The sequence below is a fragment of the Rattus norvegicus genome, chromosome 1, assembly GCF_021556685.1.
Source record: "Rattus norvegicus strain SHRSP/BbbUtx chromosome 1, alternate assembly SHRSP_T2T, whole genome shotgun sequence".
NCBI classification, from domain to species: domain Eukaryota; kingdom Metazoa; phylum Chordata; class Mammalia; order Rodentia; family Muridae; genus Rattus; species Rattus norvegicus.
The window spans coordinates 146121162-146148035 of NC_141534.1; the positions used below are offsets into that span (position 1 = coordinate 146121162).

Below are 26874 nucleotides of genomic sequence, written 5' to 3' on the forward strand. Positions count from 1 at the left end.
TCTTGTTAGTTCAAATATTTTCTATCTTTAATGTGTTTTGTTGTTGCTTTTTATATTTTAAGAGAGAGGAAGAGAAGGGGAGTTGTGTGTGTGTGTGTGTGTGTGTGTGTGTGTACTTGCACAACAGTGCATGTGGAGGTTGAGGATAGTTTTTAGAATTGGTTCTGTCCTTCTGTCGTTTGGGTTCTGGAGATATAGCTCTGGTTGTTGGGCTTGGCACAAACACCTTTACCTCCTGAGCCGGCCTGCCCAGTCATGAGTGCATTGACTCTGTGCTGGTTGCTCTTTAAGGTCTTCTGATCCTGGTCCTGATATTCATGTAGTTGAAGAGTCTCCTGAAAAAGAGGATGGTGAGTGCACCCTTTTGCTATATTCTATCCAGTTTCTCCAAAAGCGTTTCTGGGTTTGTCACTCAGCATATTCTCAAATGGTTTTCAGAAATTGGCACCCCAATTCTGGATCAAGCACACACATGGCTAAATGTCGTTGTACAGGAAATGTACTAAGTTTCTGTGGAAGAAACACTTTTGCATGATAGAAGTAGAGCTTAGTGTAAGGATTCAACTTCCATGTTATACAAAGTGCTAAGACGTACTTTAAAATGTGTCTCATTAAAGGGCAGTTTTTAAAAAAAAAATTGTTCGAGTATCTCATGTTTTTGTCAGAAAAATTAGAATCTAGAAACACATCTTTTTAATGACTTGATAATCTCAGCACTCAAAAACACGTTTAACATTTTACCATGTATTCTTCCTAGACAAAATATACGTATTGTGCATATAGAAAACCTAGTTGAACTGTTCATGGTGGCACTTGCCTTTAATCACAGCTCCAGCACTTGGAAGGCAGGGGCAGGTGGATCTCTGTGAGTCCAAGGCAAGTCTGGTCTGCATAGACAGTTTCGGAGCAAGCATAGGTATAGAGGGGAGAGAACCTGTCTCAAAAAGCAAACAAACGAACCTAGTGTTTTGTTTTGTTTTGTTTTAAAATCACACTATTTGTACTTTTTTGTTCTTTCTGCCATGCTTAGAGATGGCCATTTATGAAACTTGTAAAACAAGCAAGCTCTTGGGTTGGTGGTCTCTAGTGTCCTGGTGGGACTGATGTCTCTTTGATTGTTCAGAAACACTTCAGATGCCTCCTAAAGCCATTGTTGAATCTGGTGGCACAAAATAATGCCTGCTTAGACACCATGGAAAGATGCTAAGTCTGAAGGTCCTTCTATTTACCAGCTCTGCTTCCGGTTTTTCAGAGATGATTTTGAGAAGAAGTCCTCGAATCAAGCAGCTGTCATTTAGCAGAACAAATTCTGGCTCCTTCTATTCTGTATCTCAGCCAAAGTCTCGAAGTGTGCAAAGAATCCACTCCTCCCAGCAGAAGTCAGGTAATGAGGCCTGGCTGTCAAGTGTAGGTCTGTTGACTTGGTGGAATGTTTTTGGGGAAAAGAAGTATACAATTTTGACAGTTACCTACTAAAAGCCAATAATCCAGGTGATAATAGATAACAGTCCTCGGCCTATAACCTTGGTCTCTGTCATTAACTGTCATTAGCTTGACTAATATGTGTTTTTACATTTATACTTAAAAAAAACACAGTATACTTACACTAAAATAAGTTACTTCAATTGCCTACATCCCCTGAAATAAGAGTAAAATCCAAGAAGACAGGGCCTAGAAAGACAGCTTAGTAATTAAGAACACTGGCTACTCTTACAGAGGACTGAGATTCAGTTCCCAGCACCTACATATGGCTGACAACACTCTAGCTCCAGCTCTGGAGGGTCTAGTACTCTCCTCCGGCTTCCTCAGGCACTGCATGTATGTGGTGCATACTTGTCAATTATATAGGCAAAGGCCTATGCACATAATAAAAATAAGATCTTTAAAAAAATTTTAATTCATCAGTTGTATACTTTTGCACATTGTCAGTTGGGATTTTCCACCCCAACGGCTCTAAAACATTGTCTTTTCTTGTTTTCATAATGTTGGGACTGCTCGTGCATGCCTTAAATACCAGCACTGGGATGGCAGAGGCAGGTGGATCTCTGCAAAGTTGAGGCCAGCCTGGTCTACATAGTGAATTCCAGGACAGCCAGGCTATACAAAGAGACCCTGTCTCATCCCCCATCCCTCCATCCTCCATCCCCCATCCCCCATCCCCACCTCCCAAAAAAAAGTATATTGGGAGGGCAAGTCTTGAGGAAGAATTAAATGTTGTTTTTGACTTGCAGACCAAAGAGAAAATTTTCCAGTTCAAAGTATTCGGTCTCCTAAAACACTTCTTTTTGGGGCATTGTCTGAGACACCTAGCTCCTCCAAGAAAGGTTCACCCGGAATTAAGAGATCCTCAAGAAGCATGTTGGATTCTGAGATCTCTACAGCTTACGAGGTATAAAAGTCTTTAATGTTTAAAATGGCATAGTCTGGGGGAACATAGAAACATGGCTGAGGAAGCAAGTGTCTAGTAGAAGATGAAAGCCAGGGTCTGCAGAGAATAGAAGACCAGGGTACAGTGGCCTGGGGCGCGCTTTAAGCCTAGCACTTGAGGCAGAGGCAGGCAGATCTGAGTATGAACCCAGCCTGGCCTATAGAGTGAGTTCTACCACAGCCAGGCTACACAGAGATTTTGTCTCGAAACCAAAATAACCTGGGTGGCCACATGAGGGGTTACCGGGAGCATGGCAGCGTAAAGCAGCAGGCTTGGCTGAGATCAAGGTAGCAAGGAAGAGAAAGAGGTGTTCCTGACTTTGGTGGCTGCATCTACCATGTGAGTGATTACTACAGAGGCTTTTCTAGCTTGGACCTTCTTTCATCCAGTCCATTTGACTGCCTATCACTGTTCAAAACCTGGCAGTTGCTCTTCATTTCTCTTTCAGGACAGAGCCACTGAGTTAATTCCTGCCTGTCATATTTACAGACTTTTGTGCTCACCAACTCTCCTCCATTCCCATAGTTCTACCTGGAATATTTTATCAGCCATCTTTAATTTCTTTCTGAAAGGTCCATCTGCCATCTGGCCTTGCTAAAGCAAAAAGAACCCTTATGTTCAGAAATGATCGTCTTGGTCTGAAAAGCATTGAAACTGCTTCATTGTTAGAGGATACCACAGAGCTACTTGACCAAAGCCAATCTCCCTAGGGCAGATAGTCTCCCATGTTCTCAGGGGTCCACCATGCCCACATACTGGCCTGAGCCTTCCATATTTGATATAATCCTCTCTGCCCCACTCTTCTAGTCTTTTCCTTTACTGCAGATGCCCATTCTTTTTTTTCTATTAGTACTTATTAATTCGTGTGTGTGTGTGTGTGTGTGTGTGTGTGTGTGTGTGTGTGTGTGTAACCCCTTTGCCTACTGAGCTATCCTAATGGCCCCAGGCATCCATTCTTTAATACCTGATTCATAAGTCTTTTTTCCTTGTCCCTCAGTTGGGTTCATAGCCTTCTTTGTGCTCCTGTGTGCTGTATCTCACTGAACACAAAACCTGTTAAATTGGGCTTCCCTTGAGACAGTCTAGTAGTGTTATAGAAAGATAGGTGTTTGACTTCCCCAGTTTGTTAATAAAAAGGAAGGAAATTTTTGGTTTGGAAGAAGCCTAAGTTGTTGTTGTGGTGGTGGTGATGGTAATGTCTGTGTATTTGTATATTCTGCTCTTCCCTCCCCACCCCCTTTTTGATCCTAGGAAAAGTGTACCAGTAAAATCTGAGTATGTTTGGGAGAGGGAACAGGTCACTATTCTAGTTTCCAACTTAAGATCATTCTTTCAGCTGACTTTAAATTTCCGGCTTGGTTTTCTAATGGTCTTAGTCTTTACTAAGGCAATCTTTAGAGAATATAAATTATAATATTCAAGTTCTGAAATAGGCATTTTTTTTCCTTTCAGACTCCCAAAAAGAATAACCAAAAATCTCCAAGCTTTTCTAAAACTACACCAAGAAGTTTCCCTCGTACAGCACAAACCTTACTGTACACTCCAGAAAGACTACAGAACTCCTCTACAGAAATAACATCAGCTGAGGGGACCATTTCTGAAGTAGCCATAAAAACCCCCTCTTCCCATGGTTACAACTCACCATCTGCATCAAAAGTCACTCCTCAGAAGAGAGCCTCCCCAGCAAAAGAGGAGACTTCTCCCCTCACAGAGCTACCCAGCATACCCAGAGAGTCTGATGTCCAACCACCTCAGTGCTCGTCAAACTCAGTGAGCTCCAGTTCAGAAGGTCCCTATTGTCCAGCATCCCCACCTCCTTTGGCTGGCCAGGCCAGGGGTCAGTGTCTAACCCCTGTAAGATACTCCTTCAGAACTCCTCCACGTACAGCCCTTGCTGTCACATCTACGTATCAGGAGCACCAAGAGCTCCCTCTCCGCAGGGCCTCTCAGGCACGAGAACCTCCACAGAGACTGGAGGAGAAAGCTCTCAAAATCCCAAAGAAACCAACAGACACAAGTACTTCACCTCTTTCTCCAAAGGAACATTTTACTTCTCCTGGATGTAATGTCTCCCCACATCAACCTAGCATCTCTTCTTTGTCAGCCTCCCCGTCTGGAGAACTGAGTTGGAAAGAAAACCAGACATCACCTAGTGTAACTACATCTGTCTCTTGTCCTGTTCCTTCAACTCCTCCCAGAACGCCACAGAGAATGATCTGCCCTATACCCCCTTCTCCACCATCTAAGCTTCGGAGACTATGTAGAAAGAAGTCCTGTCTTCCCCAGGACTTCCCAGAGTGCCAGCCTGGACCCTGTGCTGTTCCAGTGCTTGGCACAACCACCAGCCCAGGGACTGTCAGAGGCTCTAGAGAGGAGCAGTCTCAACCTTCTGAAGGGCACAGTTACCTGGGCACTAGCTTCGGGAGTGACTGGCATGTGTCCTCTCCTATGCTCATTGCAAGTGACACGGAGTGCCTTCCTCTGATTGATGAAGCCCAACTCCATAGGCTTGAAAACCAAGAGGTAAAAAGTGGCGTCTTGCCAGGGGAAGAAGGTGAGGAACCAGAGACCACCACTGCTGAGCCTCCCTCTGTGTCTGACCTTGGGATTCTTGTACCTGCTCCTTCCTCTGTGTCTAACTCCCCTGAGCTGCTGTCCTACACCCTGTGCCGAGTAGCAGATGGAAGGCAGAGTCACGATGCTGCTCAGCAGGAGAGTCCACCAGCCTCAGAGGCCACTGACAGCCCTCAGACCTATGACGTTGAGCTGGAGATGCAAGCTTCTGGCCTTCCCAAGCTCCGAATTAAAAAAATAGACCCCGGAGTTCTTTTGGAACCTGAGGCCCTAGGAAGGGAAACCCTCCTGGGAGAGGAGGGCACCCTCCCTGCTCTCTCCATGCCCAAGGCCAGTAAGTCCTCTGGTAGAAGTGAGCACACTTACTTGTCACCCCCTTGTCTCCTCCCCTCACACAGCACGCCTGGCAAGAGTGGGGGTCAAACCTTCATCTGCCAATCTTGTACTCCCTCCCGCTGCCCACCCAGTACCCCCTCTCCATTTCAAGCAGATGTTGGGGTTTCTTGGACACCATCCCCTAAGCAAAGTGGAAAGACCACTCCTGAAATCATCAAAGACTGGCCCCGAAGGAAGAGGGCAGTGGACTGCAGTGCCGGACCCTCAGCTGGAAGAGGCGAGGCCAGTATGGACCTTCCTGGGTCTTTGTCACTACTTGAGCCTGAGCCCGAGGGAAAAGAGCAAAGCCTTGAACAAGACCTCTGTAAGGTTCTCATCTTGGAGGATTTTGAACTAGAGGGTGTGTGTCAATTGCCAGACCAGTCACCTCCCAAACACAGTGTGTCTATGGCTGAGGAAACCTCCTGGGAACAATTTGGCTTAGGCAGAAAGAGACTCTTGTCTGCCAAGGAAGAATCTGAATATAACGGCAAAAGGCTCTGTGATTCCCCGAGCGAGGATCCCCAAGCTAGTGAGCATAAAGAGTGCTCTCCATGTTGGAGTGCACCACCAGTCCCTTCTGTAGGGGATGATGAGGTGTTTGTTTCTGGTGAGTTTATTTTTCAAACCAACATGGCATGATTTTTGTCAGATGAGGTGTTTGGAGCTCTGGGTGGCTTGGAGTCTTGTGGGACTACACTTACCTCATGGCATCTTTTTAGGCTCCACTCCACCCTCTGGCTACATGGTTCGGAGCTGCCTCTCTGCGAGTGGTCTGCAGGCCCTGACCCAGTCTCCACTGCTGTTCCAGGGAAGAACGCCCTCCTCTCATAGCAAAGACACCAGAGGTAATCTGCCTGCTACCAGGCTGAGCTCTCCCGTGCATGCCGTGCAGAATTCTCTTGAGAGTACAGAATGTGGGAAGATGTTTTTGACCCTGCAGTGTTGTGTGCTCTTCCCAGAAAGGTTTCATGGTAGAACTTGAAGAGAAAATTCTGCAAAATCTCACCTAAGTAATTCAGATGATGGAACTGGTGTGCATGCCATGAGACTGGCAGCACGAGTGGATACTCAGAGCCAGTCACCTCCTAACAGCAGGTTTACATCCACATTTATCACAGACCCTAGGCTTCCCCATCTTCTGGCCTTCCCATAAAAGCCCAGGATCTGGCTGCTCATGACACTGGTTAGAAACATTTAAGGTGAGGGACTTGGGTCACTCTCTTATCACAAAATCATTTCAGCCATGCAGGGTAACAAACCTTATTCATCCGAGACCCAAAAGAAAGCCTGTGCAGACACACATGCAGGTCCTTTGCATTTTCAGTTGCTTGTCACTGCCAGCACATGCATAACCTTTATAACAAGTGGAGGTGACATGCCCGAATCTACTCTTGTGTGACCCTCTGTGGCTATGCTGTCTTTTATTCAGACCTCACTGATTCTGCTTTTTCCTAGATGAGGATGTGGATGTGTTTCCCTCCACTGCTGAAGAATCTCCTTTCAGCCAAACCCTGTCTCGGAAACGGCCTTTCAGAACTTACACAAGGAAGAAGCTTATTAGCTAGCTCTGGTACAACATCACCGGAGGACTCAAAACAAGGAACACTGTGAGCCTGGCCAGACTCATCGCATCAATCCAGCAATGCGCCCAGAACAAGAGTAGCCAGGACTTCATGGGACTGAGAAAGTTCACAAGTAAAGGTTGACAGCAGCTCGGTTCCTGTGGACTTTAAGAAACTGGAGACTATGCAGGGTATGGTAGTAAGCCTATCTATAGTCCTAGCACTTGGGAGATGGAGACGGAAGCATCAGAAGATTCTGACTACGTAGCATGTACAGCCTGGGCTATATGAGACCCTGTCTCAAAAACAACAAAAGACATTAAGGGCCTTAGGCCTTTTCCCCATAGCCATTGTTCAGATTACCACTGGAATGCCTCATGGTCTTCAAATCTTTCTTGTGGTCTTCATATGAGGCCAGGCCCTGACCCTTTTGGGGGAAGGTTGGAAATCAGGTGGGCAGCTGATACTATATATAACTCAGACAGCCCAGGAGTCTGATCCCAATCAAAGATCCCATTCCAGGCCTTGGTGGTTCAGAGGACCACTGCCACACAAGAAACCCTTGACATAGTCTCTTGAGGTGTTAACCAAAGCTTGAGTGCTTTGACACAAGCGGTCCTTCATAAAGTAAGACCCCTAAATGAAAGACTACAGCAAGAAGCGAGGTAACAATAAAGTCATCCTGGTAACTTAGTATTTGGCATTTTTGCCTGGGAGTAACTGGCCGTAGTCCAGAGTGATCATGCTGCAGGGTCTGCCCTGAGAGCCAGCCACCTCATTACAGTCTTACCGGAATGTGCTCCACACCTGTGCTGCCCTCTAATCAACTAAACCAACTTGCTGTGGAGTGTTGGCCGGAGCCTCATTTGCAGTGATTTGGCTGATTTGGTACCTTCTCAGTCTCCCCAGAAGATTCAACCCTGTTGTGGTCTCAGAGATATTCCTGTTGTCAGATTCCAACTGAAAACTCCCATTTCTCCTCTCAGAGATGTGTTCACTTTGAGGTAAACAACTAAAAAGGAAGAAAAGGCAGCCCTGGAGTGCTTGCATGGGTTCGATTCCCAATACCACTGATGAGTAAAGAAGCAAGGGAAGGGCTTCAAGTTGGCTCTTCTATTGTCTTAAGTGGGAGCCTGTGTGCAGGCAGAAGTAGAGAGGGGCAGAACTCCAATATGCCCTTCAAGGATGCTCTCTAATAAACTAACTCTGATAGGCTCCACTGCCTCTCAGCGGGGGACACGTTTAAGACGTAAGCCATAATGAGATTATTCCTGTTTATTATCAAATGATATTTTTTAAAGTCTAAAAATGCTAATAACTTTCCCAGCTCTCCCACCCGTGTAATTGAAGCTGTAACCCCATTGCCACTGACTGTTTTGTGACAAGCATTGGACTATCTCCAGAACTCTGGGCACACAGGCTTAAAGCCAGAAATGTCCCATGAATGAAAAGGTAGCAGTCAGGTAGTACAGCTTAAAGGAAGTGGGTAGAAGGAATTTGCATATATTAAAAAAAAAAAAAAAGACTGCTAAGTACCGTAGTAGGGAAAGGCTAATTCTTTTGGGTGTGGCCCATATTTGCTGACTCCAATTGATGTAAAGATGAGACTGTATATACAGTGTGAGGTAAGGACTGTCCTTCATAGAAGCAAAACAGGCAGCCTTTCCTCTCAGCAGGACTGGAATCAAGGTCTGATCAAAGCCTACAAGGGGTTTTTCCTGACGTCGATCATCCCTGGGCTGGTTCTTCGGGGTTCCCACCGAGGCTTAGGCAAGGGTCCAAAGTTCCAGGAGAGGCTCACTTCACCCATGGGTAGCACCCGCCCTACTGGGGGTTCTGTTGTTTCCCGTGCCCTAGGCTCCTCAGAGGAGCCCTGTTCACTGCACAAGCTTGAGCGTTTCCATGTCAGAGGTAGCGGGGCGTGGACCAAGTCCCGGGACTCATCCCACACACGGGGTGCCCCTTCCAGAAGGGAAGATGGCCAGAGAGGTTCCTGAGCTGCTACATGGGGCCCATCTTCATTTCCAAGGCCTTGTCTATTTTCCAGGCAGTGGCTTCTCCTCTCACAACCTGTCACAACAGCATCTTTGTCAGACATAGAGGCAGAGAGAGGTGTTCCCAAACCCAGCTTCCCAAAGCCCCTGAACAGTAAGCAACTTGAAACAAGCTAATAGAAGCACACGCGAGGCACCTGGGTGTGGCAGCACAGGCCTATAAGCCCAGAACCAGGAACTCAAGATCATCTTTGGCTAAGTAGGACTTTGAGGCTATCTTCCTTCGACTTCCCAGTAGTGTAGACCCAAATTGGACACCAGTGTTTACCCCGGCTCTGGCCTGCAGTGTTTCCCGCACTGAGCTTTTGTTTGAGCTCCTGGTTTATCCACATGTGTCGACCTAGTTCCTTCTCCAGAGCTTGAATCCGGGCCTCATATTGCCTCTTGCTGTCTGCTAACCCCTCGCCAAGGTGGTCTGGTACGGAAAGACAGATTGGTAAGAGTCTGTGGGCAGGGCAGATAGCACCTTGGGCTTGGGGCAACCAGCACCTCCAGCCCTCACCTCGACCCTGCTGAAGGAGCAGCTGCACGTTCTGCTCATGCTCCTTCTGCTGCAGCGTCAGCTGGCGGTCCATCTCCAGGCGCTGCCGCTCCAGGGCCACCTCCAGCCAATACACCAGCCGCTGCTGCTCCTCCAGCTGCATCTCCAGCTCCGAGAAGGCAATCTGTTGCTGGTGTTGCTCCTCTCTGAGAGTCACCACCTGTCCCAAGATTGCCAGCTGGTAAACATGGTGGCAGGGAAGTCATATCCGGTCTTTCCTGCCTCTGACACAGGGCTAGACAGTGAGTGAGGTCCCAACAACCAGCTGGTTCTCCAGGTGGAACTTACAGTGAAACTGGAATTGCACTCAGACCAGGATTTCTCAACCAAAGAATAAGGTATTTGGCAGTGGGGTGATTCCTGGTTGTGGGACCTGTCTATTATATGACATCTGGCAACATCCCTGGCCACTACCCCTCTTACCATACCATGGCAAACAAAAATACCTCCAGACATGTCCCAAGGGGCAAAATCATCCCCTCTAGAATTCCCCAATGTAGGTGAGGGCCTTCAGACCATAAGCTGAGGGAGACTGAATCTTAGCTTCCCCTAGATGGCTTCAAAGAGACTGGAGAGTAGAGCTGACCCTGATCCTGTCCCCTCTCTGGGAGAAAGGGACACACTTCTTGGAGATGCCAGCAGACCCTCCAGCCAGCTAAAGGAAGTGAAGGCAAGGAGTTTGTGCTGGTAATCCACCTTGTCAAAATACTTGCACAGCAGGGCTCTGGTCTCTGAGGAAGAAAGGTAGCTGAGCTTGGCCATGAGATTCATCTCACACTGGGACAGCAAGGAGGCCGAGGCCCGCAGCACCCGCTGGCGGCATGTAATAGCCTCATTCTTGTACTCGATGGCAGCATCCAGGGCCTCTATGGCTTCATCCAGCTGGAACAGTGTCCTCTCCTCCTGCAAGAACAGGCTCTCGTGGAGAAGGGGTATCAGACTTACTGAACCAGAGTCCTCCAATACACATACATACAACCTGGCCTTCAGTGTCCCCTCAGCCTGAGAATGTCTTGACATATCAAAAGTGCCCTTACGGCAGCAGAAACAGGGATACTCGGTCACAGCCTGGCGCGGTATGAAAGACAATGCTGTGAGGCTATGACCTCAGGTGCTTAACCACTTCAGGGTAAGCTTGGGGAGCTCCAGAAAGCCTAGGGTCCCAGGCAACCAGGGGTAAGTTTCTGTAATGCAGGCTTTCTGTTCAGAGGAAGAGCGCTTCATATGCAGCCTGGGTGTCTAGTTCCAGTGGAAAGGAGCTGAGAAGTCCACACAGTCCTACATGTATCAAGGGGGCCAAAGGGGCAATCTCACTCTACCTTGCAAGGCTTAACACCCATCGGGTATGTACCTTAAAGCAGCAAGGCCAGCACTGATGGAGCCAGGGCAAGGGGCAAAGGGGAGCAGAAGGACAGGTGGATGAGGGGTGGGTCAGAGAGCTGAGGTATAGAGAGACAGCTGGTGGCCCCCAGTGGGCCTACCTCAGGTGACAGCAGGCTTCCCTGCCTCAGCTTGCTATCGATCTCCAGGCGTTGCTTCAGCAGCGAGTCCTTCTCCTGGCGCAGGGTGTCTATCTCCCCTCGGATCTGCTGTTGGTTCAGGGCGCTGCCTTGCCGCAGCTGACCACTCTTCTCAGATAGCTCCTTCTCCAGGTGTTCTAGACGGCTAGACACGCGCACGATGTCTTCATTTAGGGCCTGAGGCAGGACAGCCAAGGTGTCAGAGAAGGAGCAGGTACTGTCCTCAGAGGGGACACAGAAAGGGCCTATACTGCTCACTGCATGCTAAGGAGGATGTGGGTCTTTCTCTTGCCTACATGTAACTCTGATGTTTGTTCAGGGATCAGGACCCTTTAAGGGACCAAAATATCTATGGAGGAGACAGAGGAGGATCATGCAAGCAGAAAGGCTCTAATGTTAAGGGATGATGACAAGACAGCTGGTGTGTGGCACGCTATCAGTACAGACACTTAGCTGGAGAGTAATTGAACTATGTATGGGGATGTCTGGCCCTTCCTGCAAGCCAATGTGGAAGGAAGCAAGAGTTCCCGTGTCCAAGGGATATTATAGTTGACCTAGTGACTCGGAGCCCTTGTGCTCCAGGATGGCAGTGACAGGGATCCTGGTCTTCGTGTTCACAACCCGTCAGGAATCTGGCTCAAGCACCTGGATTAGAGCAGTCCTGGGTGTGGGTGTGGGCACATTCTAATCCCATCTGGAGAATGAAGTGGCTCAGTAGCTGGCCTTCCTATGAAAGAGGGGGTGCCATACCAGGTGCAGATGGACCCACAGCCTACCTTTCCAGAGGGAATCTAGTTGGCCAGACCACTTACATACATGTCCCTCAATTTGTTTATGTAAGCTCCAAAGAAGTGTTGACAAGTGTGAAATGGACTATGGGATGAGTGCCCATGCCCCCGACATTAGTTCTTGTGTCATAAACAGCCTTAGAGTTCTTGGAAATCCAGAGGACAAAGCTTCCTGTCTTACCTGGCAAGAACACCACTTCAGAGAACCTCAGCTATCTATACCCTGCCGTGCAGGGCCTCACTTGGCCAGGAATCTCCTGTTGGGTGCTCACCTGGCTAGACCTCATGCGCTTGCTCTCTAGTCCAGTCTTCTCCTGCATCAGGGCCTCCTTCTTAGCCAGAATGACCTCCCGCTTGCGGAGCTCCTCTCCCAACTCCTCCAGCGCCCGCCGCTGCTGTAGCACCTTTTCCATCTCCTGGTCCAGCCACTTCTTCTGCTCCTCAATTTTCTAAGGGACAGTGGAAGAGGCAGGAACCTCAGTACCTGCCTCTAGTGGGAACCACTACCCGAGGGCCCAGGGAGAGCAGCAGATCCCCCGGGAGATCCTCAGTAGACCTTGGCAATGAACAGGTCACCCAGCTGCCAATATCACTGGGACATAGGCTCAGCCTAGCCGCACCTGCTGCTGCTCCAGGCTCACCACAGAGCCATTGCTGCCACTGCGTCTATTCCTCTGGAAGGCTGCAATCTCTTCTGTCTTGATTTTCAGGATCTTCTGCTGTTGCTCATGCTTCAGCTCCAGCTCCTGGGGGAAGAGGCCCAGTGAGGAGGGAAGGAAGCAGAGTAGGGACAAGGCCACGGCATTCACCCACAGCCTCAAGCTTCCTATAAGTTCTTGATAGTAAGAAGACAAACCACTCTCAGAGAACCTACAGGAACCTGGTTCCAAGATCATGTAGTTTATATGAGCAGTGGGAACAGGACAGACCCTTCGCCAGGCCAGCCAGAGCCTGACCTTGACACGATGCTGTCTCTTGTTCATCTCCGTCTCTAGACGCCGCTTCTGCTCTGTCTCCTCTCGGAGCCGCCTCTGCAGCTGCCCCTGCTGTCGCCGCATGAGCTGCACATTCCTCTCCAGCTCCTGTAGCCGAGTCTCACTTTGAGCCGACAGTGACACCAGCCGCTCTGTTGCCTGCTTCTTCTCCCTCAGTACCTGGGATGCACATAGCAGCCACAGGGCAATGCACAGGGGTTATGGAGCCTGACACAGTGCTTGGCATTTATCAAGGGAAGGTAGGGCCAACAGACGGGTGAATGGAGGGACACAGGAAAGGGGAGTGGGTAGGTGGGTATAGGCTAATAACAGAATATCAACAGTAGCTACGTAACTCTTACTATTCATGAGGGAATTATGCTACATGCTTTCTCTATAGTAAATGATCCAACAAGCCCATGTGTAAAGGTGCTTGCTGACTGACTTGAGTTTGATCCCTGGGACCCACATGGTAGAAGGAGAGAACCAAAAGGTATCCTCTGACCGACACACGCACACACACGCGCACACACACATGCACACACTGTGGCACCTTACACATAGGACACACACAAAATAAGGAAAGTGTAAAGAAAACAATTAAGGTGGCTGCTATTATTCTCACGTTACAGATTAGGAAATTAGGCTAGGCAGGTTGACTAAGAACCCACAGCTAGGGCTGGAGAGATGGCTCAGTGGTTAGGAGCACTGACTGCCCTACCAGAGGTCCTGAGTTCAAATCCCAGCAACCACATGGTGGCTCATAACCATCTGTAATGAGATCTGACGCCCTCTTCTGGTGTCTCTGAAGACAGCTACAGTGTACTTACAGATAATAAGTAAATAAGTAAACAAATAAATAGATAAATCTTTAAAAAAAAAAAAAAAAGAACCCACAGCTAGAGGCTGGAGAGATGGCCCCATGGCTAAGAGCACTTGCTGTCTTTGCAGAGGACTTGGGTTGAGTTCCTGGCATCTACCTGGGTTCACAGGTGTCAGTAACTTCAGTTCCAGAGGATCCAATGCCCTCTTCTGGCTTCCACAGACACAAGCACACATGTGTCCAGGCAAAACACTCATACACATAAAAATAAATGTCTTAAGAAAAAACTGGGTTTTCCAATCAGACTGCACAGCTTCTCTTCTCAACCATTCTGCCAGCTCATCTCGGACTAGAACTGAGGAAGGAAGGAAGAGGAACATGGCTGGAAGGGCAAGTAGGCGGGTGCAGAGGCGGCTGGGGTCATCTCAGGTAAAAGCCAGGCTCTGGGCAGAACTGTCTCTCCCCACACTCCTAACCCTGCACCCGAATATGACTTTGTTTAGAGATGGAGTGGCCTTTGAGCTGCTGTGAGGTCCTTGATGGTGACCCTGACCTAGGATAAAGGCATCCTGTAAATACCAAGAACGCAGGTGCACAGGAAAGGCGGACATGGAGGCGCTGCTGTGCCGCGCCGCCCCTCCCACCTGCCGAGTCCTGTTCCAGCAGCACTAGCAGACTAATGTGAGTTGCTCAAGGGGATGGAAGGTGGGCACACACAGGCACACGAACACTCATGTCAGAAGGCTAAACCAGGCCTTGGGGACCACGCTCAGTGTTTCTCCCAGAACCAAAAAGAAAGCAAGCTAAATGAATGAGGGTCAGGCGGACAGCTACACTGTCAAATAGAGAAGGGTGGGATGGAAAGTGAGAGAAGAGCAGCTGGGACTGTGGGTGTGTGTGTGGAGTGGAGGTGCTGTAGGCTGAAGGAGAGTTTCTTTAGCTGTCCACCCTCCCTTGGTTGGCGGGTAGCAGCCACCTCTATTCCTGCCGTGTTGAAAGCTAAACTGATTATAACATCCCTATGAAGCCGGCCTAGATAGAGGTTAGGAGGAGTGACCCACAATCCTGTTCCCAGGGACCCCAGCTGGGAACCCCAACACTGACCTGCACCTGGCTTTGGGCTGCAGCCACTCTCTTACGGAATTCCTGAAGCCTGGACCTCTCGCTGGCATCCTGAGGCTCCCTGCCCTCCAGCTCACGAAGCTGCCTCTGCCCTTCACACAGCTCCCCCCGCACTCGCTCGGCCTCCTGCTCCAGCTCCCGAATGCGTTGGCTGTGCTGGCGGTTCAGGGCCTGGGCCGCCTTCCCTGGAAGTGGAGCCACAGTGTCACAGGCAGATCCCCTCCCAGATGAAGGCCACTGTCCCTCCCTTCGGAATTCTGTTTCCCAGGCCCTATCAGTCTGGGACACTACACGGGTTGGTCAAGCTCACACCATCATCTTTTTTTTTTTTTCTTTTTTCTTTTTTTCGAAGCTGGGGACCGAACCCAGGGCCTTGCGCTTGCTAAGCAAGCACTCTACCACTGAGCTAAATCCCCAACCCCTCACACCATCATCTTAAATCTATTCTATCACCCCCACCCCATCTTGCTTCTGGTCCTGGTAGCCAGAACTCAGAGTAGACCAGGCTGGCTTTGAACGCAGAGATCTCCCTGCCTCTGCCTCCTGAGTGCTGGGATTAAATGCCTGCACCGCAACTCCCAGCCCCCTACCTGTTTGAGTTTTACCCACAGGAGTGACCTGAGTTATCAAATTTTATCTTTACCTTGCACATGACATGACAAAAATCTGTACACTGAGCCTGCATATATTACTAGCTTCAATCCGCAAGAACACACAAAGGGGAAGAGTTCAACCGTAAGCTTAAGAGATGCTACTGAAGAGAAAAAGTGGTTCTGGAAAGGGAGGGAAAGGAGGTGCAGCTTCTGGGAGTGACAGTGCTGACAAGAAGTCGCAGGGTCCTAAAGATGGTGACAATTCAGTAAAGTTCAGACACATTCTATGTGGAAAAACATGGGACAATCATGGAAGGCATGGAAAAGTTAAAAGTCTGGGATGAGACGCAGTGAAGTGGCCACACAATCTCATGAAGAAAAAGCCAGACAAGGGGGTGACTTGGGTTGGATGACCAGAGGATCCATGGTGGGGCCATTTTAAGAAGCAGCATTTGGTTGCCTGTAAGTGGGATGGGTAAGCCTGTGTTTACAGACCCACCAGGTAAGACAACATTTGGATGTCATATTATTATGGTTGAAGGGAGAAAATAAAATCACATGGAAAAAAATACAAAGGGCAGAGGGAGTAAACAGACAAATCCTGGCAGAAGGACTCAAGAGCTGAGAGACGGGAGATCTCTCAGAGGCCTATGAAACCAACTGAGTGTGCCCAGGGCCCAGGTACGAAGGCTGGCTCAAGCCTAAGAGGCTAAACAGGATCGCAGATCTGGAATCACTGGCAGCAGTCATTCCCAGCTTCTCTCGAGGCTGGGGTCATGGGTATCCTGGAACCAGCTTAGCTTTCAACCACACAGGAATAGAGAGGTGGCTGCCTGGCTGCTGACCAAGGGAGAACGGGTCATCCAGGGACAGTGCCTGGGCTCTGGGTACTCAGAGCACAGGAGGAGAGTCTGCAGTTTCACCCCCAGCACTGATGGAATAGAACAAGCCAGTACGTGTGCCTGCAATACCAGTACTTGGACAGTGGAGGCAGGAGGATCAGGAGTTCGAGGCCAGAGTTGGCTACACAGCACCTTTAAGGCCAGCCTGGGCTACATGAAACCATCTCAAATGAACAAGTCTAGAATACACCCAGGGCGAGGCATGGTGAGTAGCAGGAAAGGGTCCAAGTTGTGTGTTTGCTTTTTGAGAAGTCATTACAAGGGAAAGGATATGGTAGCTTGAATTTGCTTCAAAATATAGCAGTTAAGAAAAATGGGCACAGAGGTCAAGGTGGGACTCTCAGTGACTGCGAAGTCTGTTTAATGACCTCTGTACTAGTCTTTCCCTTTAACCAACTACTTCAAAGTCTGAAAAATGAACTGGTAATAAATTCACAACTGTTAAAGACATGCAAACAGGCAAGCAAGATGGCTTAGTGGGTAAAGACACCTGCGGCCAAGACTAATGACCTAAGTTCAATCCCCAGGCCCCATGGAAGAGAAAACTGACTCCTGTAAGTTACTTTCTGATTTCTACACATGCACTGTGTCATCTACGTCATGTGCAAACACACACACACACACACACACACACACACACACACGGAAGAGGAGGGAATGTATTTTAAAAATGTTTTTGAAAAACCATCGAATGGCCACCACTTACAGTTGTCCCCATTTCCCCTGCTAATCACCAGTATCAGATGTGGCACAATCTGGGAAAACTGCTTTCTCATTTACACTGTGACAAGGACTGGGTGTTACCGGTCCCCAACACGATACCTCCAATGTAACAGAGTTGGTAGATAAGCTCTGTTTACTGAGGAATATTCAAAGCATGCCACCAGAATTGACTCATTTTCCCTTCACAGCCATCCTATGGAGTAGGTGCAAGTCCCTTCAGACAAGAGGAAACAAACAGGGAGGAGGCCGGATCTCGGGCTCAGCCCTCAGCCCTGAGGCCTGTGCCACTAAGCAGTACTGTACTGCTGAGCCCTCTGCAAAGCCGCACAGGAAGAAGGCCGAGCAGGAGACCCACCTGATGCCCCCACTGACCTGTGCGGACCAGCTCACCAATGAGCTCCTCCTTCATGCGGATGTTGATGGCCAGTTCCCGGATCTTCTGCTGGGCCTGGGCCAGTCGCCACTCGGAGGCCATGGCAGCTGGGGCCTGGCGGGTCTGACCCGGGGCCTTGCTACCACCGACTGCTACGACATGCAGATTGTCAGGATCAGCACCCCGACTGAGTGTGGAGGAGGCAGAGGAGTGGGGTAGAGGGGTTCCCTCGGTGCTCCCCACCCAGCCTACCTTGTGGTGCTGGGATGGCAGCAGCTGGCTCTTCTGGGCAGACCTCTGGGCCCTTCCTGTCAGGTGGGCTCCCAGGACGCACCCCTGCCCTCTGACTCCAGTTGCTGATTCCATTCCTAGGAAGCAGCAGCAAGAGCCAATCCCTCTCCCCACCCCTGACCTAGCCCAGTCACCTCTTAGCCTGGAGGGAAGAAGAGAGGCCTTGGGACCCTCCAACCTGCCCGATCAACGTTACCCAAGATAGAGATGGGGCAGAGCTTAGATGAGGGAAGCGCAGGTACCAAGGGTCATCTTGGAAACTGAGCCTCGGGAAGGAAGTCTGGGCATTTCCTATCACAGCCACCCACTGAAATCTTCCCACCCAGAGCCTCCCAGGGCATGGTGAGCATGAGACAGGCAAGAGCATCTTGAGCTGAGAGAGGCCTCCATACGACCGCTGAGAGAATGACCAGGTCTCTGACAGCCTGGAGCAACCCAGAGCTGACCCTGCAAGTCCAACACATTGGTTCTTCCTCACCTGCGCAGGTGTAAGGTCCTCCTGGGTGGCTCCTCCTCCTCCTCCTCTTCCTCCTCTGATGTAGTGGAGGAGGCACTGCCCAGCTTGTCCACCTGGGCCAACAACTCCGCCTTGGCTTCCTTGCCATTCGCCACCTGCTAAGGGAGCATCGGGCTCACGATGAGAACATGAATGCCCACAGGGCATCCTCTGAGCCATTTCCCACGGCCGTTGCTGAACTGTGCCTTGGCCAGCACACTGTCCTCTCCACAACTTCCTCCACCCCATCTTCACCCTCAAGCTCTGTCAAGGGACACATTGGGAAGGGACTCACCCTCAGCCCTCGGGGAAGGATGGGATCTGGTTCTCCTCAGGTGACAACCTGCCTTTCTAGTAGGCAGCTCGTGTGCACCCAAGCCCTTTTTTTCCTGCCAGAATGACCCAACCCAAGCCCTCGGCAACTGCACAGCTGAGATGACCCAGGGTCCTGAAGCAGCACAGGACGCAACTTTGTCCAAGCTGCAGAACCTGTAGGCAGGGGAGCAAGCCTTGGGGAGACAAAGCAGAGCTCGTAGAAGAGTGAGTCTGCAGAGAGCTACCCCCAGAACCTGTGTAAGGGGCTCCATTCTTCGGTGGGCCAGAGTGTCACCTCGCCATCACTGATATCCTTATTCCAAGCAGTCTCCAGCTGCCTCAAGATGCTCACTGGCCCTGATCACTTCTGAGAGGCCCCACAGTTCCTCATACTTGGTCCCTTTCTCTAGGGACACCTGAAATAGGAATCTTCTATCTCACAGTTGGTGCCACAGAGACACGAACAAGCGACATGTACCCCAGTGCCGCCCTGACCTACCAAGCCTCGCTAACCTCCTCACCTGCTCAGAACTAACTTCTTCTCCAGGGAGACATGTCCGGGGCATCGTGCCCGTCATGTGAGTGTGGGCACCCCCCAGGGGGGCTGTGTGAGGCCGGGGTACGAAGGATCCTGGTGACAGGCCCTGCAGGAGCCCCGGTGCTCCCCAGCCAGGCTGTGCCAGCTCTAGGCGTAGCCGAAGTTCCACCATCTCTTCCTGCTGCTCCCGCAGGCGGTCGCTCTGCAAGACAGCCCAGGAGCTGATGGCGACAAGGATGCCAAGGGTGGCACTGTCTGCTGAGCAGCGTGATCGTAAGAGACTGAAGAAGAAGTCTGAGGGCATCCCACCTGGGATGAAACTGAAAGGTTTGAGTACCACCGACCCCTTTCTGTCTGAATAACACACACCAGCTGGTTCCCACCCAAGCGCTCACCCTGTCCTGCCCAATGTTCATCGCATTCCCACACGCCTGCATGCCACCCCCTACCCCCGACACCAGCCGGGCAGAGTGCTCATCTTGTCAGCAGGCTCCCACGTGCATCCCGCTGCCCTCAGATGCCAGCTCCAGTCAAAAGGTGCCAGGCATGGCTGTCAGAGCACTTCCTTCACTGTTCTGTCCCTCGCCACAGTGAGGCACCACACACTCTGCAGAGCCCTCCACTAGCTGCCCTTGGCCCAATTCTCCATTCACACTCTTCCTTCCATTCTGGGGAAAGCCTCCCTCCTCCAGAAAGCCTTCCTGGTCTGCAGAAGGGGAATCCTACCTGCAGTTTGTACTGCTCCATGGCGTCCTCCAAAGCCGCCAGGAAGTCTCGATTCTCCTCCTCTAGCCGGGCCACTTGGCTCTGCAGGATCAACAGCTGCTGGGCCCCCTCATCTCCCTATGGGCCAAGGAGAAAGGGTTTAGGGGTGGTGCCTGGCAAGGTGCTGTGATAACCTAACTTTCTCTGACTTGACCCCGGCTCACCCAGTCTTACACTTTCTTCTAAGATCTGCTCTACAACCTTGGTGCTCCTGCCCCCGACTAGTCTTAGGTTCCTTCTGCAAGGAACCATTTGGGTCATCTCCCGCCACCATGATACGTTTTAATACGGCTTATCACTAATATTACTTTTGTTTTGAGTTAGGGTATTGCCATGTAGCCCAGGCTAGCCTAGAACTGATGATCCTCATGCTTCCACCTCACCGAGTTGGAATTATGGATGTGGCCACAATTCCCACAGATCACGGTTGTGTCCTTGTTGATTTAGGTTCTTCAAGACAGGGCTTCCATGTAGCCCTGGCTGTTCTGGAACTCTCCCCCTATAGACCACCCTGACCTTAAACTCAAAGATCCACCTACTTCTGCCTCCCTAGTGCTGGGATTAAAGGAGTGCCCTACCATGCCTGACGTGTTTTTATTAATGTTACTATTATCAAGAACACCTCCGTCTTTGCCAGTGTGCTTGACATCCATTACTGCTTCTGATCTAACAAAATCCTTATTTAACAGACCCAGAGGCTAAGCAAAGTTAAGTTAGTGACATTAGTCACTAGAAGTGACAATGAACCCCAGCATGACTGCCTGGATTAAAACCCTCTTCCCTTGATCCCTAGGGAGCCCGCCCCAGGGCCACCTTTCTCCCGCTGGTCCCCTGTGCCGCCTGGTCATCAGCTGGAGCGCTTTCGATGCCGCTGTCGGGCCCAGAGGCAGAGCTCAGGGCGCTGCGTTCACCCTCCACCGCGCACAGCCAGTCCCGCACTTTGCGGGCAGCAGCGCCCGGTAGCCCAGGCTCGGCCTGCAGCTCTCGCAGGAGGCTGTAGGCGGCGCTGGTGCGGGCCCGGCAGCGCGCGCACTCAGTGCCCAGTCCCGGAGCGACTGCCGCGGAGCCCACCCCTGGGCAGAGCACGCGCCGGCCACGGTGGATGATGCGCGTCTCCGAGCGGTGTCGCGGCGGCCCGCGCGCACCCGCCGCCTGTTCCTCAGGGACACGCTCGGCTTCTGGACGCCAGTTGACTGTGGCACGATTGCGGATGTTCTGGGCACGGCTGGCGTAGTTTAGGGTGTTAAGGGTTTCATCGAAGTCGGAGGAGGAGGGGCTGACGCAGGCGATCATCACTGTCTTGGCATTCCCTCCCAGAGAGTCTTTGAGGATCCTGCGAGCGAGAGGATTATACTCTTCTGAGTACTGACCTGGGATCACCGGCGTAGGTTCAAAGCTACCTTTCCTGGGGGGTGGGGGGGAGTCCATGATCCCACCCAAGCCCAGAGAGATGGGCCATCTCACCGGGTGATCTTGGAGTCACGGTAAGGGATGTGGCTGCCTCGGCGCTGGGGGTCTCCCAGAGCACTAATGACATTTCCCAGGGCCAGCAGGGTACTGTTAATCTGGATGCTCTCTTTGAGCCGTTCGCCGGTGCTGCCGGTCTTCAGAACCCTCTCAGAGCCTGCCAGGTCCACGAAGTGGAATTTAGAGACCAGCAGGTGGCCAGCGCCAGGTCGAGGCAAGCGGGTAGGAGCCCGTCCTCTCTGCTCCAGGGTCACAGTGAAGACTGTGTGCGAGCGGCTGGAGAGGCGGTTGAAGTGTGTGGCTCCTGTGTGCCGCGCAGCGTTGCCCATCTCCAGGAGGCTCAGCACCTCGTCCAGGCCTTCCACGTCCACTTCTTTCACCCCACAGAGCACTGTGAAAACAGAAGACTGTGAGTAGCTCCCTACAGACAGCCAGAAGACAAGCAAAAACAATCTAGGATTCCTACCTGTCCTTCCTGGCCCAGAGCATTGACTCATGCCCCAGAGTCCCCAGATTTCCCGCAATTACCTTAATGTTTCACTCTGGATACACACAGATGAATATACTGAACTCACTGGAGATGGCAAACAAAACCATCATCCAGGGCCTGCATTTCCCTTGAGGAAGTGTCTCTTCCAGACAGGTTAAGCCAGCCTACCCTCAGAGCATAAAGACAGGCTTTCCTGGCCAAAAAGGCCTCACTCCCAGTCCTTGGAGGATTCCCAAGATTTCTCACCAACATTTCCCCGATCATCTTCCCGAAGCTGGATGTCCCGGCTGGCAGTGCCCACTTCGAGCAGATCTCGGAACTCTTCCTTGTACAGTTCCAGGTAGGATACGTGTACCAGGCAGTCCAGCAGGTCATTCTCATCGATGAGCTTGAAGGCCTCAGCCATGGCCCTTGGGATGATACCTTGCTCATCTTCATGCAGGGAGGCTGGGGAGATACCATGGAGTCTCCTGCAGCCATAACCCTCACCCCTCCACCACCACCCCTGCACCCCGCTGGCCCAAGTATCCAACACCAGCAGCAGCAGCAGCAGCAGCAGCAGCAGCAGCAGCTAGAGAATGGGGCTGTAGTGTGGAGAAGACAATGACAGAGGTCAAGGAGAGACAGCCTCTGCTAGGCGGTGCTTCAGGCTAGTGAAGCAGAATTAGAGGTTCCAAGCAACCTCTCACGGTTTAATCAACTGCTTTCATGATGCACCCTCCTTACACCTTTCCCAACAGATTATCAGATACCCTAGACTTGATTACTCCCTGGGACAGGGAAGTCACTACCACGGCCCATACACAGCTATCTAATGGGCCCCTTAATTTGCTTCAAGAAAGTAGAGTGTCCATCCTAAGATCCCGTAGGAAGTTTGCTTAAAATATATTTGCAACAGAATGCCAGGAACTTATCAAATAAAAAGAAGGCTGAAAGACTAGGGGTGTAACTTTATGGCAGAACACTTGCCTAACATATGAGCCCCGAGTTCAGTACACAGCAACAAACAAACACACACACACACACACACACACGACTGAAGAATACTTAATGATAACTGTCCCTCGTACATATACATGGTCTTTATTACCCAATTCAAAATAGATGGCGCCACGTATTAGGTCAAGAATTAAAATAGGGGTTGGGGATTTAGCTCAGTGGTAGAGCGCTTGCCTAGGAAGCGCAAGGCCCTGGGTTCGGTCCCCAGCTCCGAAAAAAAGAACAAAAAAAAAAAAAAAAAAAAAAGAATTAAAATAACATTTTGTGGCCAGTAAATTCAGATGCTGCCAGGTGTGGTGGCACATAGACCATGAACATTTATAATTAAATATCGTTCATTTGTGTCTGTATGTGCATGTGTGTTGGGAGGGGGGGTTGTTGAGGATCAAACTCATGGCCTTAAGTGAGATGGCAACTCTACCTGTGAGCTATGCACAACCTCCTGTTGCCCCTTGTCATATTATTGAAAAAATAAAGCAGGATGGAAAAGAGTGGATATCAAATAATGCCATGTCTAACCAGGCATGGTGGCACATGCACACCTCTGGTCCCAGAAGACAGAAGGCACAGGCAGGCAGATCAGACACTAGCCTGGTCTACAGAGTGAGTTGCAGGACAGCTGGGGCTACACCGGGAAATTCTGTCTCAAAAGATGAAGGCAAAAAGAAAAAAAAATGTCATGCTTGAAGTATAAAGTATAATCGTTTTCACAGCAAAACTGAACCGCTCAGGAAGGTGATCACCAAGCCTGCTGTTCTATGCGTGTACTCTCCTGCATTTTCTTAATTTTCTACAACAATTATGCCTCTGTAATTGCTATGGTCTGTGTATGTCTCCCCAAAACTCATGCATTAAAATCCTTACCCATACTGTGATAATATTAGGAAACAGGGTGACTAACTCATGACTCAGAGCCCTCATGAATGAAATGAGTGTGTGTGTGTGTGGGGACAAAAAAAAACCAAAGCACCTCTGTGAAGTTGGAAAGGTTGCTGAGGGGTAAGGCCACTTATTTCCAAATTAAAGGCTTGAGCCGGGTATGGAAGTGCATGTCTATAACCCTAGCACTCAGGAAAACTGAAAGAGACAAAGTTTGAGGTCCCTCTGGACTACACAGTAGATTTCAGGCCAGCCTCAGGCAAGACCCAGCCACAAAAGACAAGAGGCTACCTTGTAAGGTTATATGGAAACTATTATCCTTAGTTTTGTTGACAAAACAAAACTAAGGCCATGTTTCAGGCTAGTGAAGCAGAATTAGAGGTTCCAAGCAACCTCTCACGGTTTAATCAACTGCTTTCATGATGCACCCTCCTTACACCTTTCCCAACAGATTATCAGATACCCTAGACTTGATTACTCCCTGGGACAGGGAAATCACTACCATGGCCCATGCACAGCGGTGAGGGTTATGGTTGTAGGAGACTCCATGGATACTTAGTTTTCTTGGCCTTGTCTTTGGAAGCCCCCAGAACCAATTTCTGTTTACAATCCACCAGCATAGCGTTGTTAGATGCATTAAAACAGTAGCTAAGAGAAAATAGTTAATCTTGCTTAAAAGAGGACTATTCCTGCCATTTAACTGGCCAAAAGAGTCTTCCCCAGATGCAGAGGCTCTGATCCCAACTGCTCCAACTGGAACACAGATTCCGAGCCCTTGGTGGCATCCTAAGACACATTTGGTCTTCCTCGGCTATGATTCCAAAAGCCATCTTGAAAAAGCCTTTCACCCACATGCCCTACTTCCTGAACTTCCCAGCCAGCTGACATGGCTGGGCCCATCATAGAGTCTGGTCTCTGCCTAGGAAATCCCAGGTCCCTCCTAGGCATCCTTGCTTTGGAGTGGGGGGTGGGTTGCAGAAATTCAGGAAGACCTTGAGGCCTTTTTTTTTTTTTTTTTTTTTTTTTCGGAGCTGGGGACCAAACCCAGGGCCTTGCGCTTGCTAGGCAAGCGCTCTACCACTGAGCCAAATCCCCAACCCCGACCTTGAGGCCTCTTAAAGTGGTCAAAGGAACATAAGGATCACTCACCCACGCTGGCCTCCCCCATGGTATACGTCTTCCCAGAGCCTGTTTGACCATAGGCAAAGACGGTGGCATTGAAGCCCTCAAAGAAAGCCTCGAGGAGGGGCTGCACGCAAGCCTGGTACACAGCCTCTTGCCCGGCGTCCTCTCCCAGTACCACATGGAATCCAAAATGGCGGTCACGACCCAGGGTGATTCGACCACGCTCAGGCTCCACCTGCAGGCAACTCTGATGACCATGGAGCAGCTCCTTGGGCAGCAAGGGGCGAACTCGAAGGGCCACCCTCACTGGGGCCTCCTCAGCCCCCGACAGCTTCTGGGCCTCCAGCCCCATGTTTAAAGAGAGTGGCTCCGGGATCTGCAGAGAAAAGGGAAGGCCTTTGTCATTGACCTGCACTACAGGTGTGTGGGGGGTACCACATAGCTCTAGACTTTGGGGGAGACTAAGGGAGGGATAGTCAAAGTTTAGAGCATTTGCCCAAACAGGTACCTAACTGACAAACCATAAAACCACAGTAACTTCTCTTGACTTCCTCCCCTACCCCCGCCCCAAAGCGCCCCAGCACTTGATATCCCAGGTTTTGTGTTCCAGCTGTGACCTTATCGAGAACCACACACAGGAGCTCTTTCCCTTCATAGCCCCTAGGCTTCTCAGTCGCTACCATTGCCCATCCCTGAAACTGCTTAACACCTGCCCATCTTCTTCAAAGAAACCAACAGATCCTTCGAAACCAAGTTCCCATTGCTAAACTCTGCCAGTTCTAGCTCCTAAATAGCTCTCAAGACTATCAGCTACACTCCTCATCCTGTTGCCAAAATCAGTCTTGCTCCTGACATCCTGAAGGGATAACTTCTGCCAGTCGCCATTCCGAGTCACAATCTCCCTGCCCTCTCCAACCTCGCAGTCTGAAACTTTTCAAAAACACTGTGACATTCTCCTTTTTACACCCCAACAAGAAGAAAGGGAACTTAGAAATGACACCCCTCCTTCCCCATCGTCGTGCCTTTCCTCCCCTCTCAGGTCATCAATTGTGATGTTACCATCTTCCTCCACCCACGCTTGGGCTGGTCCCACCTTCCCCACAGGGAAGCTGCTCTGCTCTGTCCCATCACCACTACAGGCAGCCCTTTGTGCTGCCCACATCAGACACTGACCACACAGATGCCACAGCCAGATTCTCTCTCCCGATGTCTATTTCGAACTCTCTCATCAGCACCCAGCACAGGGTACAACACTATCTAGTAATCCATGATGACCCCATCCCCATCACGTCCCCAATCTCCTACCTCACCACATTCCTTAACCCCAGCATCCCACGCCACACTTCAGTGTTTTAGCATTTACTGTTTAGCATCTCTGCAAGTATAACTGCTCATTCATTCGGTTCTGGTTAGGTGCCGGGGCCTGGGTACACAGAGGTAACAGTGCCTGGCAGCACTCCAATCCCCAGGTAGACTCTGGAGCTGTGTGTGGTCCCGGCTTCTCTTTCCCCACAATCAATGCTCCAAGCCTCAAAGGCGCCCTGACAACTCCACCCGCGCGATCCGACGCTGGGAACGGGCCCTCCCAGAAAGTTTGCAGAAGTGATTACAGACGTGGACCCTCCTGGCCTAGCGCGCGCAGTGAGGGAGCTCCGGGTAGGCTAAGGGGTACCGATGGGGGGCTACTCAGACGCCTCCCGGGTGAGCCCCGACTCGCCCTCCATCCCCTCCTGACCCACACCCACCTGCCAGGGTGCGAGCGCAGTCCCGGGACGCGTAGACCAGGTCCGCGCCCCGACGCGGCGCGCTCCGATGCCGTCATCGGGACCCCCGCCCCCCAAACATCCCTCCCTTCACCCGCAACTCCGCCTGCCCTGGCGCTCGGGGGCGGAGGCGCAGTCAGGGCGCCTCCAAGTCGGTCCGCAGAGGGGCGGGGCGGGGCGGGCCCTCCTATGGGGGGCGGGCCTCTGCGGGGGGGAGCGGGGGCGGGGGAGGGCGTGGAGGGGCAGGCCTGGAGAAGCAGCCAGTGGCGTCTCTTCAGGTCTTATAAGTCTGCAAACTCCACACCAGACATCTGTCCTCTCATAGACCCACTTCTTTCTTTCTGCTCCCAGGGTTAAGCCATAATCCTCATTAAAAACAAAACATAACAAC

The 26874-nt window shown here is 50.8% G+C and overlaps 2 protein-coding genes and 1 pseudogene across 11 annotated transcripts in view; 2 read left to right on the plus strand and 1 right to left on the minus strand.

The window, feature by feature from the left end:
- The window catches only part of Ticrr (TOPBP1-interacting checkpoint and replication regulator), a 41938-nt gene extending 34304 nt beyond the window's left edge, over window positions 1-7634 (plus strand). The window contains 6 exon segments of the mRNA NM_001432258.1: window positions 292-350; window positions 1253-1384; window positions 2232-2389; window positions 3881-5987; window positions 6100-6225; window positions 6836-7634. Coding sequence (NP_001419187.1) covers window positions 292-350; window positions 1253-1384; window positions 2232-2389; window positions 3881-5987; window positions 6100-6225; window positions 6836-6945 — 2692 coding nt within the window. The 3' untranslated portion in view covers window positions 6946-7634.
- Kif7 (kinesin family member 7) lies at window positions 1-26526 on the minus strand. Of its 10 annotated transcripts, none has more exons than XR_015685249.1 (22): window positions 26466-26526; window positions 24745-25096; window positions 21964-22164; window positions 21225-21618; window positions 20574-21093; window positions 19722-19838; window positions 18979-19197; window positions 18125-18261; window positions 17608-17723; window positions 17355-17507; window positions 14747-14949; window positions 12802-12999; window positions 12466-12591; window positions 12118-12294; window positions 11019-11234; window positions 10234-10440; window positions 9499-9697; window positions 9265-9411; window positions 8479-9012; window positions 7835-7954; window positions 1230-1420; window positions 1-335 (listed from the first exon to the last, which is right to left on the minus strand). XR_015685249.1 is itself a non-coding variant. In XM_087655736.1 (19 exons), exons 2-19 carry the CDS (start codon window positions 25070-25072, stop codon window positions 8645-8647), a joined length of 4020 nt encoding a protein of 1339 aa, XP_087511862.1. In that variant the 5' UTR covers window positions 25073-25096; window positions 26466-26526; the 3' UTR covers window positions 8203-8644.
- On the plus strand, window positions 15513-15955 carry LOC147996856 (peptidyl-prolyl cis-trans isomerase NIMA-interacting 4 pseudogene; annotated as a pseudogene).
- Window positions 26527-26874: the final 348 nt, after the last annotated feature.